Source organism: Capricornis sumatraensis, chromosome 20 (assembly GCF_032405125.1).
Source record: "Capricornis sumatraensis isolate serow.1 chromosome 20, serow.2, whole genome shotgun sequence".
Classification (NCBI taxonomy): Eukaryota; Metazoa; Chordata; class Mammalia; order Artiodactyla; family Bovidae; genus Capricornis; species Capricornis sumatraensis.
Genome location: NC_091088.1, coordinates 18,832,059 through 18,846,888, shown reverse-complemented (window position 1 = coordinate 18,846,888; position 14,830 = coordinate 18,832,059). Strand labels below are relative to the sequence as shown.

The window sequence follows — 14,830 nt, the reverse complement described above, 5'->3', positions numbered from 1 at the left end:
GTGGGTTGCCATTTCCTTCTCCAATGCATGAAAGTGAAAAGTGAAAGTGAAGTCGCTCAGTCGTGTCCGACTCTTAGCGACCCCATGGACTGCAGCCTACCAGGCTCCTCCGTGCATGGGATTCTCCAGGCAAGAGTACCGGAGTGGGTGCCATCATGGGTGTATACGTATATGTAAACCGACCAGAGTGTACATTTTAAATATGTGCATCTCAGTGTCAGTTATACTGCAATAAAACACTTTTAAAAGTTACCTGAGGATTAATTTTTGTCCACAAAGCCCTAAATAGGATAATAATTAGGATAAATTGTCCTTTAAATAGGTTGTCTTTTGAACTTGGAAATGAATATCTATTGTACCATGGCCAGAACAGTAAAAACCTTTATTGGGAGTGTCTGCCGTACCACGGTGAAGGGTGCCCTCTGTTGCTTACAGTGTAGGAAGACTCGGGAAGCAGTTTTTTCTGGAAGCTTTCACTTACTAAGGGGAAAGTCAGCGACTCTTCCCGTGCCCCCTCCCCCTCTCATTTTCTCAGCCTTATTTATCTCTAGTTTTAATTTTTATGTGTCATTGTTATCCAGGATGCAAATGAAAGGTTATTATTTTTTTATAGGAAGATGTAAGTAACAAATAGACTACAAGTAGGAGTTCGAGTTTCCTGTTCTTTTTTCTCCATGGAGTTGGTTTTGTTTTTGCTGAAGTTGTAATTGCTAGTTGCTAGTTACTAGTTACCGTGGAAATCAAATCCAGGAAGCAGATGACAGAATCTTTTAAAATACAAACTGATTTTGTATCCATGTAGAAATGTCCACGTTACCCGCTTCCCCACACTCACTGTCGAATAACTTAAACTTTTTTAAAAGTATATTTTTCTTTACTTATTATGCATGAAGGACAGGGTGGGAAAAAACCCCAGAGGATGACCCAAATGCTTGAAATGCCTAGCAGATGGGAGAGTGGTATTGACTTAGGGGGGCTGCGGAGCAGCAGCGCCGAGAGCCCCGCTCTCCTCACGCTGGCTCTGGGGACCCAGCTGTTGTTGTACTGCTGACTCTGCGACCCCACGGGCTGTAGCCAGCGGGCTCCGCTGTCCTTGGGGTTCCCCAGGCAAGATACTGGAGCGGGCTGACCGCACATTTATTTCAGTGCTGCGTCTTCTGTAAAAGTTGGCTTTTCCATCTTGAAACAGTCTTCACTGCCCTGGATGCTCCCTCGTTGCTAGCTGAGGGTCAGTCTTGACAGCTGTTTCTTGCTCAGTTACTGCTCCCATCAGCTCCACGTGTGCAGAGGCCCCAGTGCACGTGCTCGCGGCGCCAGCGGGCACCCTGCGCCTCAGTGCTTGTGTGGCAGCCGGGCCGTGTGGTGGGCGCTGAGTGCTTTTCCTTGCCAGTGCTCTGCTCTTCCTGGGGCTAATTGTCTCTCTCTGTTTGTTGCTTGGGAACAAGTACTTCGAAAACACCTTTGCCCCTAAAGTTTTCCCTGGCTGTGTTCAAATGGGTCCAACATTCCGTCGGTTTCCCCTCTGGAGCCGTGGCCCTTCTCCCACCTGGACTCAGGCTGGCACCGTCTCGTTGAGGCCCCTGTGTCTTCACCTTGGGGTCCCCTCTTCCCTTCCAGCTCTGGTTCCCTGCTCTTGGCTCACAGATCACCTCTTGTTGCAGGTCAGTTCTGGTTCTTGTAGCTTTTTAGAGAAGGTCCTGGGGAGGCACAGTTCCCGACTTTCACGTTTGGCAGTGTCTTTATCCATCTGCCCTGACACGTTACTAGGAATACAACTCTAGACCAGCCGCCATGTTTCCTTAGGAGCTTGGAAGCACTTCTTATTTCCTGTCTTGCAGTATTACTGTTGAGAAGCATGGCTCTGTTCTACAGTTGCCAGAAGTTTTAGGACCTTTTCTTAGTTCCAGTCACTCGCACATTTTTCAGAGCCAGACTTGGGTGTAGGTTTCCATCCTCTGTGCTGGGACGCATCAGCCCTTTTTATTTAAGCCCGCTAACTTGGGGACCTTTTCTTGAATCATTCTTTTGATTTCCTCTGCCCCTTTTTATTTAAGCCCGCTAACTTGGGGACCTTTTCTTGAATCATTCTTTTGATTTCCTCTGCCCCTTTTTACTTAAGCCCGTTAACTTGGGGACCTTTTCTTGAATCATTCTTTTGATTTTCTCTGCCCGTTTTTACTTAAGCCCGTTAACTTGGGGACCTTTTCTTGAATTATTCTTTTGATTTCCTCTGCCCCATTTTTCTCAGTTTTGCTTTGGAACTCCTGCTGTTGGCATGTTGGACCTTAAGACTGGCCCTCTGTTTTATTTCTTTTTGCCTCTATTTTCTTTCCCTTTGACTTTTTTGATTTACTCTGTGGAAGAGTCCTTCATCTTCTGTATCTTGAATTGAATTTTTCACCTCTGCTGTCCTGTTTTAAACTTCGAAGAACTCTTGTTCCCTGACAGTTCTTTTCTCATAGCATCCTGTTCTTGGCGATGCTTTCTCCTTGTAGTTCACAGCAAATCTTGGTGGTAGTTTTAGCATTAAAAACCAGTTCCAAAAGCACGTGGTCCGTGCTGCTTCCAGGCTGCCTTGCCCTTGGTGACTGTTCTGCCTGTCCTTGTGTTTGGCTTCAGAGCTCCTCAGAGGCCTGCTGGCATGTCTGGTGGTTCTGGGCACATAAGGGCTGTGACCTGAGTAGCAGGGCCCCTTCCTAAGCTGCTGCCCCTGCACCAGAGGGTGCTGGGAGCAAGACAGACAGTCAGAGGAGTCAGACTCTGAGTGTGAAGAAATGCTTACCTGTTCTGTGCATACCATGCTTTTTTGTGCATGTTTAAGATACATTGAAGTCCATCTCTTTAGGTCTCAGTGGCTCTTTGAGTGAGTGCAGGTGATAGGAAACGACTGTGGCAGCATTTGATTGGCAGTGTTTTTTCTTGCTGGTATAGGAGCCGTGGGTTAGCTTATGACTGATGCTATCCTGGGCTTGCTGGGTCATGTGTCTCTAGCTTGTGGCAAGATGCCAGGCTGCTCTCCTGGCCCACACCCCTCTGGGGGCTGGCCGGCCTCTCTTCTGGCTTAGGGCTGGGTCAGGTCAGCCTGCAATTCCTGCAGAGGTGTGTTGCTGAAGTCAGCTGGTTTCCAGTCCTTGCTTTGTATCTGCCCTGGGTGGAAACATCAACTCCTTTTGGAAGTCAAAGAGGATTATATCAGGAGCAGGCAACCCAGAATAGTTGTGCCTCTTTAAATGTAAGATCGTCAGGGAAGCAGATTGTCTGTTTCAATGTAAAATGGTGTGTTTGTGCTGTGCTCACCATTTGGGTGTTGGACTTGGTGCTTTGAGTTGAGTTAGGGTGTGTTCATGCCACGTGACGTGCAGCATGTTCTGCTTTGAAGACCACAGTGCCAACAGTGCCTGGGTCACGCATCTAAAGCTAGAGAGCCCTCACCTTTGATCGTGGCTGCTGCTGCTGTTTCAGGTGGGGAGCAGCTCACTACCCCCAGTCTTGTTTTTAGTGTTGTTAAAAGATTTAATTATTTTAAACAGAAAAAATGGTGTAGGTATTTTCATTTTAGTGTAGGTAGATTTTGGATGGCGCACAGCACATTCATTAAAAAATGCTAGCACTTGTGATGAATTCTGGGAGGCGTTGATAATTCAGAGATAAAGGAGAAAGGTTCCTTGCCTTGATCGATTTGTATTTTGTTGGAGCTTGAAAAACACACCTTAGTAATTGTTCTGTGCTATGACAGCTCCAGACTAGAAAGGGACTCGTGCGAATTCTAACAGGGAGGAGAGATGCCAGCCTTGAGTTCAGGCCTGGGAGACCGTCAGCAAACATGCAAGAGGCCGGCGGGTGGTGGGCGCTTGAGAGTTGCTTGATTATCTCCAGGCTCTAGTTTCTCTACATCAGTGTGCATGTAATGCTTCCCTGTGGGTGATGAAGACTCTCAGTCGTTTTAGTTCCTGACTTGAAATCCTCCAGTGCTTCTGGACTTCCAGGTGAACGGCATGGTTTCATGGTTTAACCTTTCTTGTTCTGGGCCCTGCTTCCCTCCCATCCCACCCTCTTCCCTCTGTCCTGTCTCGCTCCTTCTGAGTTCAGCTCATGCCTTTCTCAGCGCAGGAGAGCCTCTAACAGGTGTCTGTGCTGACATAGGTGGAAAATACCACAGGCAGTGCTGGGAAGCCAGCCCCCTGCCCCAGGGAACTCACAGTCTATTTGGGAAGATGGACATTTGTGGTCGTGAACTAAAACTGCCCGCTGTCACAGGTACAGGGAGGAAGGACAAACACCAGGCTCCGTAGAGCTTCCAGAAAGGCCTTTCTGACGTTCCCTGCTGCGTTCTTCCCCCGCCCCCTGCAGTGGAAGCTGTTCCCTGCTCTCCCGGTCCTGACTGCCCTGACTTGTGTCAGACTCCTGAGGGCCAGTGAGCACTCACTGGACGGGCTCACTTCTCATAGCGTCTTGACTCCATGTAGACAGACGGGGGTCCCCACGTGGGGGGCTGTGCACACAAGCACAAGCAGTCAGGGTCGTCACGGACTTTATGACGCTTTAAGGGGCAACCTTAGACTCCATGCATGAGTGACTTAGTGATGTTTGAATAATTGTGCAAAACAGGAAGTTAAGCTTTAATGGACTAGAGTTACGTGAACATCTTTTCTGTAACACGCCAAGGGGTTTATAAACACACGAGGCTTTTATATATATAAAGTCTCGTCTCACTACCGCCATGTACTGGCTGTGAATCCCTGGAAGAACGTGCTGTGAATTGAGTATGTGGAGTCTGTTTTTAAGGTTTGTTTATTTATTTGTTTTTAAGGTCTTGTGGTCTGATTCTTCAATCACATCAGTAACCAAATCTTCCTCTGAAGTGACTGAATTTATTTCAAAGGTAAGGTGATTTAAGGGCTCTTATAAGAATTACAGGGTCCCATTCATCGCGGTCAGAAGGCAGCCTGACGTCCATGGACGCTGCCTTGAGCCAGGGCGGTGAGTGCAGGGTGGCATTCCCGCTGGTGGGGCATGTGGTCCACACTCCTGCCCGTTGTTGAGAACTGGCTGGGGCAGAAAGATGTGAGTCCGCGGGTGCCAAGGGCTGTTTGGCTGATGGTGGTTTGTTGCTCTCCAGCCACGGCTGAGGGGCTGGGGAGGGGCTACACGGGCGGCAGCGGGCAGAGACTTCACCTGCTTCCACCTTGATGTGTTTACATATTGAATCTTCCTGTTTGTTTTTATTTTTTCAAATATTTTAAAAAATTGAAAGGCGGATGATGTACATCCTGCTTGTTTTTAAATTGATTCAACAAATACCATTTCACTCAACACCAAGCTGCTCTTTACCACCGTACACTCTTGTGCATCCACACACGCCTGCATGTTTAAAGTCGCCCAGCCTGGCCTGTGCCAGGTGGTGAACCACTGTCTTAGCCACAGTTGAGCATCTGAAGTGGCCACCTTTGCCAAGTGGAGCCAGCACGGCTGCAGTGTCTCCAGAGTGCAGCTGGCAGTTTGATTATCAATTCAGTTCAGTTCAGTCGCTCAGTCGCTCGCTGACTCTTTGCGACCCCATGGACTGCAGCACGCCAGGCCTCCCTGTCCATCACCAACTCCCAGAATCCACCGAAACCCAGGTCCATTGAGTCGGTGATGCCATCCAACCGTCTCATCCCCTGTCGTCCTTTCTCCTTCTGCCCTCAATATTTCCCAGCATCAGGGTCTTTTCAAATGAGTCAACTCTTCGCATGAGGTGCCCAAAGTATTGGAGTTTCAGCTTTAGCATCAGTCCTTCCAAAGAACACCCAGGGCTGATCTCCTTTAGGATGGACTGGTTGCATCTCCTTGCAGTCCAAGGGACTCTCAAGAGTCTTCTCCAACACCACAGTTCAAAAGCATTAATTCTTCGGCACTCATCTTTCTTTATAGTCCAACTCTCTCATCCATACATGGCCAGTGGAAAAACCATAGCCTTGACTAGACGGACCTTTGTTGACAGAGTAATGTCTCTGCCTTTTAATATGCTGTCTACTTTGATTGTAAGATCAAGGAAAACATCCCATGGGAGAAAATCGAGTTGAAAAGCTTGGACAGAAGTTGCTCGATCGCACCTTTGTTTGGGCCTGGCCTGCCCTGAAGAGCGCCACAGGCCTTCTTTCTAGGGCTGTGGGCCCTGCCCCGGGCTCTCCTGCTCCTCTGCACCGTGTAGACCACTGAGTTTCCTCTTCTCCGGGCCTCCCTACTTGTTTTGTGGAAAAGTGCTTCTTTGGGCTCCACTCAGGCTGGCAGACCTTGCCACTCTTGTCTGGGTGTTTGCAGCAGCTGACACTCCCCCTGGCTTTGGCTCCTTTGCCCTTCCTGGGCTTCTGCCTCACTGTCTGGTCCATCCCTTCCTTCAGTATTTCTTCTGCTCCACTCTCTCTTCTCCTGGGCCTTGAGTTACGTGTACTTGAACCTGTCTTCAAGTTGAGGGATGTTTCTCCTCAGCTCTCTCCAGGTTGCTGATGAGCTGAATTCTTCATCTCTGGTACCATGATTTTAGGGGTTCTTGTTCATTTTCAGTTGTCTGATAGCTCTGACATCTGGGTTATTTCTGAGTCTGGTTCTAATGATTATCTTGACAATAGACTCCCACCTCTTTTTTATCTTATAATTTTTGATTGAATGTTAGACATCATGTCTAGAAACTAGCCTGGAAATGGAATCCATCAAACCATTAGTGTGGCTTTGGGTTAGTCTTGTCAGGAGCAGAGCTGGGTTTGGGTTCCTCCAGCAAGACCTGCTGGTCCCTGGAGTCTCGAGAGGAGTGTGGCGGTGTCTTGCCTCACCTGTGGGATGGAGTGGGTCTGCCTGCCCTATTGATTGCACTCCCAGGGAAGGTGCTGTTACTTGTTGCTGGGGATAGATTTGTGGTGGGGATGGGGCTCTCCTGTCCTGGTGCAGCCCGAGGTCCAGGCACAGGGTTGGGCCCTTTCTCATCATCGCCGCCCTTCCCTCCCCAGCAGCTGACCTGGTCCACTCTGTGCTCATGCAGGCCCCTCCACTCAGGAGGGCTTCCTGCCCTTCCTTGACGCTAGAAGGATTTTGTTTTTACCTTCCCTGAGAAATGACCAGTGTGAGGAGGACTTCCTTTTCTTCCTCTTCTCCCAGAGGCAGGAAGGTGTTTTGCCTCATCCCCAGAAACTTGGGGTGTGCTTGAGCTCTGAGAGCAGGCACTGTCTCATCCCTCCCCCAGTGGCCTATGGGCTTTCTGCTTTGGATGGAGAGCAGGCTCCGGGGGAGGTATGGGGTTTCCCGCCTGGCCCCCGGGACAGCCGTTGCACGCTGTGCCCCCTGCAGAGGCTCCCTGCGGCCTGCCGCCCACGGAAGAGAGCTCGGAAGTGAGGGGACAGTCTCCCTGTCCCGTGCCTGGGCTCCTGGCCGGCTGCTGTCTGACCCTCACTCCGCCTGTGGGGCGTGTTCATCCCTGCCCATCTCCTCTGCCCACTCGAAGGGCAGCCACCTCTTCCTGGTGCTCTGCCGCGGCTGGACGGCTCACGTGCTCTGTCTCCTCGGAGGGCAGGTCCCTCTTGGGGTTGGGCCGATGCGGTGGCTTTGCCGGCCAGCTCCCTGTGCTGTGGTGGGCTGTGGCTTCCTGCGTCCCGGTGGGTGCAGAAGCCCAGACTCACCCCGGCAGACGCCGCCTCCTCGCACCTGCCCGGTGTTTCTCGCACTGAGCAACCCTGGTTTTGTAAAGGAGATTGTGCCAGACTCCCTGTGCCTTTCCGTCTCTTTCAGTTGTCTCAGCTGCATCCTGAAGAAAATTTGGAGAAATTCATTCCTTGCTTAGCTGGCCCAGATTCCTTTTATGTAGAGCGAAACCATATGGATCTGGAAGCGGACCTGAGGTAATGCTCCCCCCACACCCCTCCAAGGCCACGGAGAGCAGCCCCCTGCAGCAGCACCGTGTGACTGGTGGACCGACGGCCCTCGGTGTTGTGGGTGGGGCTGGGCTGCCTGGTCCCGGAGGGGCTGCTCAGGTGACATGGTCTGGGTGATTCTGGTCTCCTCTTCAGTTACAGAGAATTTGAAGGATCTTAACAACCTAGGCATGCTTTTGAGGATATGCAATTGAAGGAATTCCGAAGTATATGCCACCACATACTGTAATTTTGACAGTCTTACGAAATAAAATCTGGTTATTCTTTCTCTTCTGTAGTAGAAAGGATGAAACGAAGACCTATAAAAGGTCTCCTGGGCCCAGAGTCTCTGGACACTGAGGGTGTCCTGCATGCTGTCCTGTACACATTTACGGAGGGAGCCCTGCTGCCAGGGCCCGGGGACTGGGCCCGCCGTCGGAGTGCCCCCCGGCAGCTGATACCACAGGCCCTGTGCTGTGGGCCCCGAGAGACTCTGTTCATACAGTGTAATACAGTGTGAATGCGGGAAGGGGCTCCAGGAAACACGTGAATACTGCCAAGAACTAAACTGAATACAGCAGGAAGATTAGAGGTTAAGGTGCTTCTGTTTAGTTTTTCTCTGATACAAATGCCTCTTAATGGAAAATTAAAATTTATCTCCCAGTTACTTCTTGGTAATAATACATTTTAATGCTGATAAAACCACTCTGTTTCTTTTTCAGGTATCTGGCTTCGTTACCGTCTCATGTGTTAAAAAATGACCATGTTAAGAAATTTTTCAGCACTTCTTCTCCCACCCAACAGCTTCAAAGTCCAAGTGAGTTTGTAAAATGTAATTCAGTAAAAGTGGAAATACTCTCATGGTCTGTGAATGAACTGTTTTCATTTTAACTTTTAGGTCCTGGCAACCCTTCCCTTTCTAAAGTCGGTACCATGATGGGCGTGTCTGGAAGGTGAGACTTCTCCCATGCAGCCAGCACATTTCCAGTCAGCCTTGCTACAGAGCTTGCTTCTCACTGTCAGCAGTTGTTTCTGGAGTTAAAGCATTCTTGATCTTAGTCTTGACTAGTAATATTGGATAAGAATTGGATTGAGAGAATCTACTTTTTGATTTCTCAAAAAATAGAGAAAAAGGGGTTCTCTGAGCCACTGGAATTAGAATTCCCAAAGACCCTTATTGCAAATGCCAGTTTCTGGGCCCTATACATTCTAGGACACCAGAATTTCTGAGAATCTTCATTTTTACAAGCTCTCAGGCAGTGGTTAATTCCATGAAGGGCCAGAGTTGCTGCTCTAGGGGTTCTCTGCCAGCTGGGGCCCTAAAATGGGCTGACCTCACATGTGGTGGGTGTGCGTGCACACACACACACACACACACACACACACATGCATGCGTGCACACACACACACAAACACACACATACACACTTGGTCCTACTGACGCTATTCAGGCAAGGAGATCTTTGGTGTCCCGCCTTTCTTGTTCACCCCTACCTGGAGTGTGTGAGCACATGGTAAATCTGTGGGTCTGCAGTTTAGTGTGGAAGGGGCTGGGACAGAGAGAGATGCTTTTGCTCCTTCCAGCTTTCTGGAATTTACTTAAAAAAAATGTTTGGAGTTGATTTTAGTGTATGATTGTTAGTATCATCCTGTGATAGAAGCAACAGAAAAAAACTAGGCAGCTCAACCGGAAGTCTGGTGGTGACACACACACGTGTGTACACGTGCTCAGCACCGTGTCTAGACAGGTGCATGCACACAGCCATGTCCAGACGGTTACCTGGGCGGTAGTGTGGTGGCAGAGGCCGCAACTTGAATGCTAGTGGTGGAGTCGGCCGCAGATGCAGTCCAGATCGAGGAGCTGGTCTTGAGTGGAGGCCGTGGAGTTTTGAAAACCACCTGTCTGCTGTCCTTGCAGGCCTGTGTGCGGAGTGGCTGGCATCCCGTCCTCTCAGGGCAGCGCCCAGCACCACGTGCAGCACGCAGCCAGCGCGGCCGCCTTGCCCCACTGCTCGCACTCGGGGGGTGCAGGCTCGGCGCTGGCCTATCGGACCCCGATGGACAGCTCGCCCGCCATCCTGATGCCGTCCAGCCTGCAGGCCCCGCAGACCCAGGAGCAAAACGGGATTTTAGACTGGCTTCGGAAACTGCGTTTGCACAAGTATTACCCTGTCTTCAAACAGCTCACGATGGAGAAGGTATGTTGGTTACTGGCAGGCAGATAGAATGCGCTTGTTGTCTCGGGTAATCTTTCTTTCTTCGGACCTCGTTTCCAGAGGAACCGAGCTGGGTTTGGGCAGTGTGTATGTTGTGGGGGTCATGCCACCTGGTCTTAACACTGCCAGATGCGTGCTCCCCAGGTCCCACGAGCTCGCTGGAAGGGGCCGTGGATTTGAATTTGAAGCTGCCTGCAGCTGGAAACAAAAACTGGAACATAAATTGCTTGTGAACAAACAGCTTTTTAAAGGTAGTTTGGGGTCTTCCCAAGTAGATGCTTGCTGTATGTGATGTGAAGAGTGTTGTGCCTCCAGCCACCCTGCAGGGGGTAGAAGTAGTGGATTCTGGTGCTTGTATCCCCCTTGCTTAGATGGCCCTCAGTGCAGGCCTTTTTAAAGGCCCCCACATACTTTGACCCAGGTAAATGCAAGTTTCAGTGTCTCCGGTAAGTTAGACCTGTATGGGATGTTTGAACTCTGAGCGCCCTCTGCTGGATAAAGTGCTGTGGTAGCTTTGATCTCTAAACATTTCCTTTGTCCAAAAACCTGCAATTGAAGAACTAGAAATCAAGCTTTTACTGCTAATAAAAAACACATTTTAAGTATATTTTCAGTACTCTCAGTTTAGGATTCATAAGTCTTAAAAACAACAGATTTTGCTATCCTTGCTCATGATCAGTTTAAAAAGTTATAGTCTGATGTATGTAGTTGAAAAGGCTAAAATCACAGATCATATTATGGACTGGCACGAGAACCAAGTAGGATGTTTTTCTTAGTGTAAGGGCAGTGGGTTAGGTTCCCATTCAGTTTGGATGGCACCTGCTTTTCTGGATCACTTGATACCCAACAGAGTTGCTGGTGTCCCGTGACTCCAAGAAACGAGAGCCGCTAAAGAGGACGATGCTCCTCTCTGTGGGAGTTGGGTCCCTGGAGCGGGAGACACTTCCATGAACTGTATCCCAGTAGCAGTTGAGACCGCAGGACACTGTCCCAGTCACCTGCCTGCACAGTACGCACCTTCCAGGGGCCCCACCTTCACCCAGCTGTGGTCCAGACACCTGTGCTAAAGGCTCAGGAGACACAGCCCGTGACCCTCAGATGCAAAGTGGGTGTCTTGTATTTTGGACTTTGGATACCAAGTCACTTAGCAAGTAAAAGTTACAGCGTTTCCCTGTCTTTTATTATCTGGTTAAGTTTTATGGGTTTACGTATCCGAGAGGTTGAATGTGTTTATTAAGTTAAACTCCCAAGTTTTTTGTTTTCAGAATCCTAATTAATTCTCAGTAACTTTGTAATTTGTTTCTTCTGTGGAAGTTTCTGAGCCTCACGGAAGAAGATCTAAATAAATTTGAATCCCTCACCATGGGAGCAAAGAAAAAACTCAAGACTCAACTGGAGCTGGAGAAGTGAGTGTGAGATTGTTTATGAAATGTGTTCATTTTAGTTTCTAACATGAGGAACAGATACTAGGACTTGTTACTACTGGTGGCTTATCAAACCGTAATTAGTACTCTTAAAACTCTACAAATGTGGCTTTGGTTTGCTAGGAACGACCCTTTAGAGTGAATCTGACAAGTCAGTTATCTTCTACCCTGGGGATTATTTGATGGAAATCACCCTTCTGTGGAATATGTATACTTAAGTAGCATCTGTGAAGCATTGAGAGTTTGTTCAGCAGACCTGAACACTCGGTTGTTGGTGTGCTTTCCTGTCACACAGGGAGAAGTCAGAGAAACGGTGCCTGAACCCCTCGGGCCCTCCCCAAGTCAGCAGCAGTGGAGTGGCCCGCGTGCCCCCCACCAGCCACGTGGGGCCCGTGCAGACGGTGCGAGGCAGCCACGCTGCAGGTGGGTGGGGCCGGGTGCGCCTGGACCCGGGACCCTTCTGGGGACGATCAGACCTCAGGTCACACCACTTTTCCATTTCCATCTCCTAGTACTTAAAGAGCTACTTTTCATCGTTTTAGCCCTTATAGTTTCTTCAGTAGACAAGTAGAAGGGACCTTAGGTTTGCAGCTGAAGACAGGTGACTTGCCTGAAGTTGTTTGGGCAAAAGGTTTAGACCCAGAAACTGCTCTGGTGAGAGGGAAAGAACAGGAAATGTGAAAATAGATGCCAGTCTCTCCCCTCCACGTGGGTGCAAAGAGGTGGCCCTAGGCTGCTGCCCTGCAGGTCCACCCTGAAGTCCTTGATGCCAGACCACCAGCCCTCTCCCCTCCCCCTGCCTTCCTCTCCTCAGGAGCGGGGGTGGAGGACCACGGCAGTGGCCCTTGTGCTGCTTTCCTTATGCACTAGAAACATCGAGTGACGGGAACCAGGAAGGAAAAACTGTCAGTGCATCTTTTCGCTACTTGTTTGACTGAAAAGGTCTTGTGTCCCTGGGCCTCAGAACACAGAGGTCTCTGTGTTGGTGGAGGGCTGCTATTGCAGCACCTGGTGGTTGGGGGTCCTTCTCCTGGTCTGTGGTGTGTGCTTGGGGAGTCGAGGGCACAGCCCCATGTGCGTCTGCCGTGTGGGAGCCTCAACCCCGTGCACATAGGGCCAGGGCAGGACCTGCCTCCTCGGGGCTGATGTGAAGACAGATGCGACAGGCATGCCTGTGGGCGGGGGAGGAGGGCACAGGCAGCGTTGTGTCCTGTGGCTCGAGGACCTCGGTGCCTCCTTTGGACTGTCACCTGTCCCTTCTCCACAGCGCTGCGGGTGGAGGTGGAGCAGGCCCCTCACCAGACGGCCCGGGAAGGCAGCTCCTCCGAGTGCTCCAGCTCCTCGCCCAGCCCGATGGGCGTGCAGGCCCGGGAAGAGAGCTCAGACAGCGCAGAAGAGAACGACAGACGTAAGGATGCCCGCCCTTCCTGTGTGGCTCGCGAGGCGCTGCCCCCGCCCGGCCCAGGCAGGCTGTGCTGATGCTGTTTCCACCTCTAGGTGTGGAGATCCACTTGGAGGGCCCTGACAAGGAGAAGCCTGTGATGCTGCTGAATCACTTCACTTCAAGTTCTGCCCGGCCCACGGCGCAGGTCCTCCCCGTGCAGAACGAGGCAGGCTCCACCCCGTCGGGCCACCACTCGCTGCCCCCACAGATGATGACGGCGGCCTCGCACATCACACCCATCAGGATGCTGAACTCTGTGCACAAGGCGGAAAGGGGGGGCACGGACATGAAGCTCCTCTCGTCCTCTGTGCACTCGCTGCTGTCACTCGAGGAGCGCAGTAAAGTCTCTGGACCAAGAAGCAGCATCAAAGTGGACAAGAGCTTTGGCAATACCATGATGGACGTGCTCCCCTCGTCCACCCCCCATCAGCCCATGCAGGTCCTTTCCGGACTCGCCGAGAGCAGCTCCGTGTCGCCCACTGTCTCCTTTGGTCCCCGCACCAAAGTCGTCCATGCGTCCGCACTGGACAGGGTGATGAAGCCGGCACAGCAGCCGGCCCTGGTGGTGGAAGCCAGCACTGCTGCCGCGGGGACGTCCAGCACCGTCTTCCACGTGGCTCGGCCGCCCATCAAACTCCTGGTGTCTTCATCTGTCCCTGCGGATTCCGCCATCTCTGGGCAAACCTCCTGTTCCAACAACGTGCAAATAAGTGTGCCCCCTGCAATAATAAACCCCCGGACTGCTCTGTACACAGCCAACACCAAAGCTGCCTTCTCTGCGATGAGCAGTGTGCCTGTGGGCCCCCTGCAGGGCAGCTTCTGTGCGAACAGCAACACTGCCGCCTCCAGTAGCCACCCGTCCCCATCCTTTGCAAACATGGCCACTGTGCCCAGCTGCCCAGCCCCCAGCTCCAGCCCTGCGCTCTCCTCGGTCCCCGAAAGCAGCTTCTACAGCAGCAGTGGCGGCGGTGGCGGCGGTGGCAGCTCCCCTGGGAACCTCCCCGCCTCAGCCCAGAACCACCACCACCACCACCACCATCAGCAGCAGCCGGTGCCCCAGCAGCCGGCACCCGCCCCGCCGCCCGGCTGTGTCGTGTGCACGTCGTGCGGCTGCAGCGGGAGCTGTGGCTCGAGCGGCCTGACCGTCAGCTATGCCAGCTACTTCCAGCACCCGTTCTCGGGGCCCTCAGTCTTCCCCTTCCCGTTCCTGCCCTTCAGCCCCGTGTGCGGCAGCGGCTACATGGGTGCCCAGCAGTATGGCGGCGGCGCCTTCCCGGTCGTGCACTCGCCCTACGGCGGTGGTGTGGGCCCCGAGCCCGTGCTGGGCGGCCAGTCCGCCTTCACCGTCCCGCCTGTGCAGAACTTCATGGGGGCGGCGGGCGTCTACCAGGCCCAGGGCTTGGTGGGCAGTAGCAATGGTTCCAGTCACAAAAAGAGCGGGAACCTCTCGTGTTACAACTGTGGGGCCACCGGTCACCGCGCTCAGGACTGCAAGCAGCCGTCCATGGACTTCAATCGGCAAGGTAAAGGCTCTCGAGGTGGAGAGATACAGACAGGAGTGTCCTTTTTATGAAAATAATAATCAACTTCCTTTTTTCTAAAGCAAGCAAGAAGTGATTTTCAAGTGCTCTCTGAAAAGGCACCAAACTCTTGACGGGCTGTGCAGCCCCCGAGGGCAGCTTTGGCCCGAGACTGTCTTTATGATTTCCGCCTGCTCCTCACTCCAGTGTGGCTCGCTGGCCGTGGCCCGACGGCTCCGCGGTCTGTTCTTTTGTGCCACGTGACTGGGGAGCAAGCGTGGGTGATTCAGAGCCATCCCCAGTGCTCACTGAGGACCGAGGGCGTGGCGTGTGAGCGCAGGCG

The 14,830-nt window shown here is 51.8% G+C and overlaps 1 protein-coding gene across 1 annotated transcript in view; it reads left to right on the top strand.

The window, feature by feature from the left end:
* The window catches only part of ZCCHC14 (zinc finger CCHC-type containing 14), a 47,992-nt gene that overhangs the window by 28,463 nt on the left and 4,699 nt on the right, over positions 1–14,830 (top strand). The window contains exons 4-12 of the mRNA XM_068991798.1: positions 4,811–4,882; positions 7,762–7,871; positions 8,606–8,700; positions 8,782–8,836; positions 9,802–10,081; positions 11,414–11,505; positions 11,819–11,946; positions 12,791–12,931; positions 13,021–14,490. Of these exons, the coding sequence (XP_068847899.1) occupies positions 4,811–4,882; positions 7,762–7,871; positions 8,606–8,700; positions 8,782–8,836; positions 9,802–10,081; positions 11,414–11,505; positions 11,819–11,946; positions 12,791–12,931; positions 13,021–14,490 (2,443 nt within the window). The remainder of the gene's footprint in view (positions 1–4,810; positions 4,883–7,761; positions 7,872–8,605; positions 8,701–8,781; positions 8,837–9,801; positions 10,082–11,413; positions 11,506–11,818; positions 11,947–12,790; positions 12,932–13,020; positions 14,491–14,830) is intronic.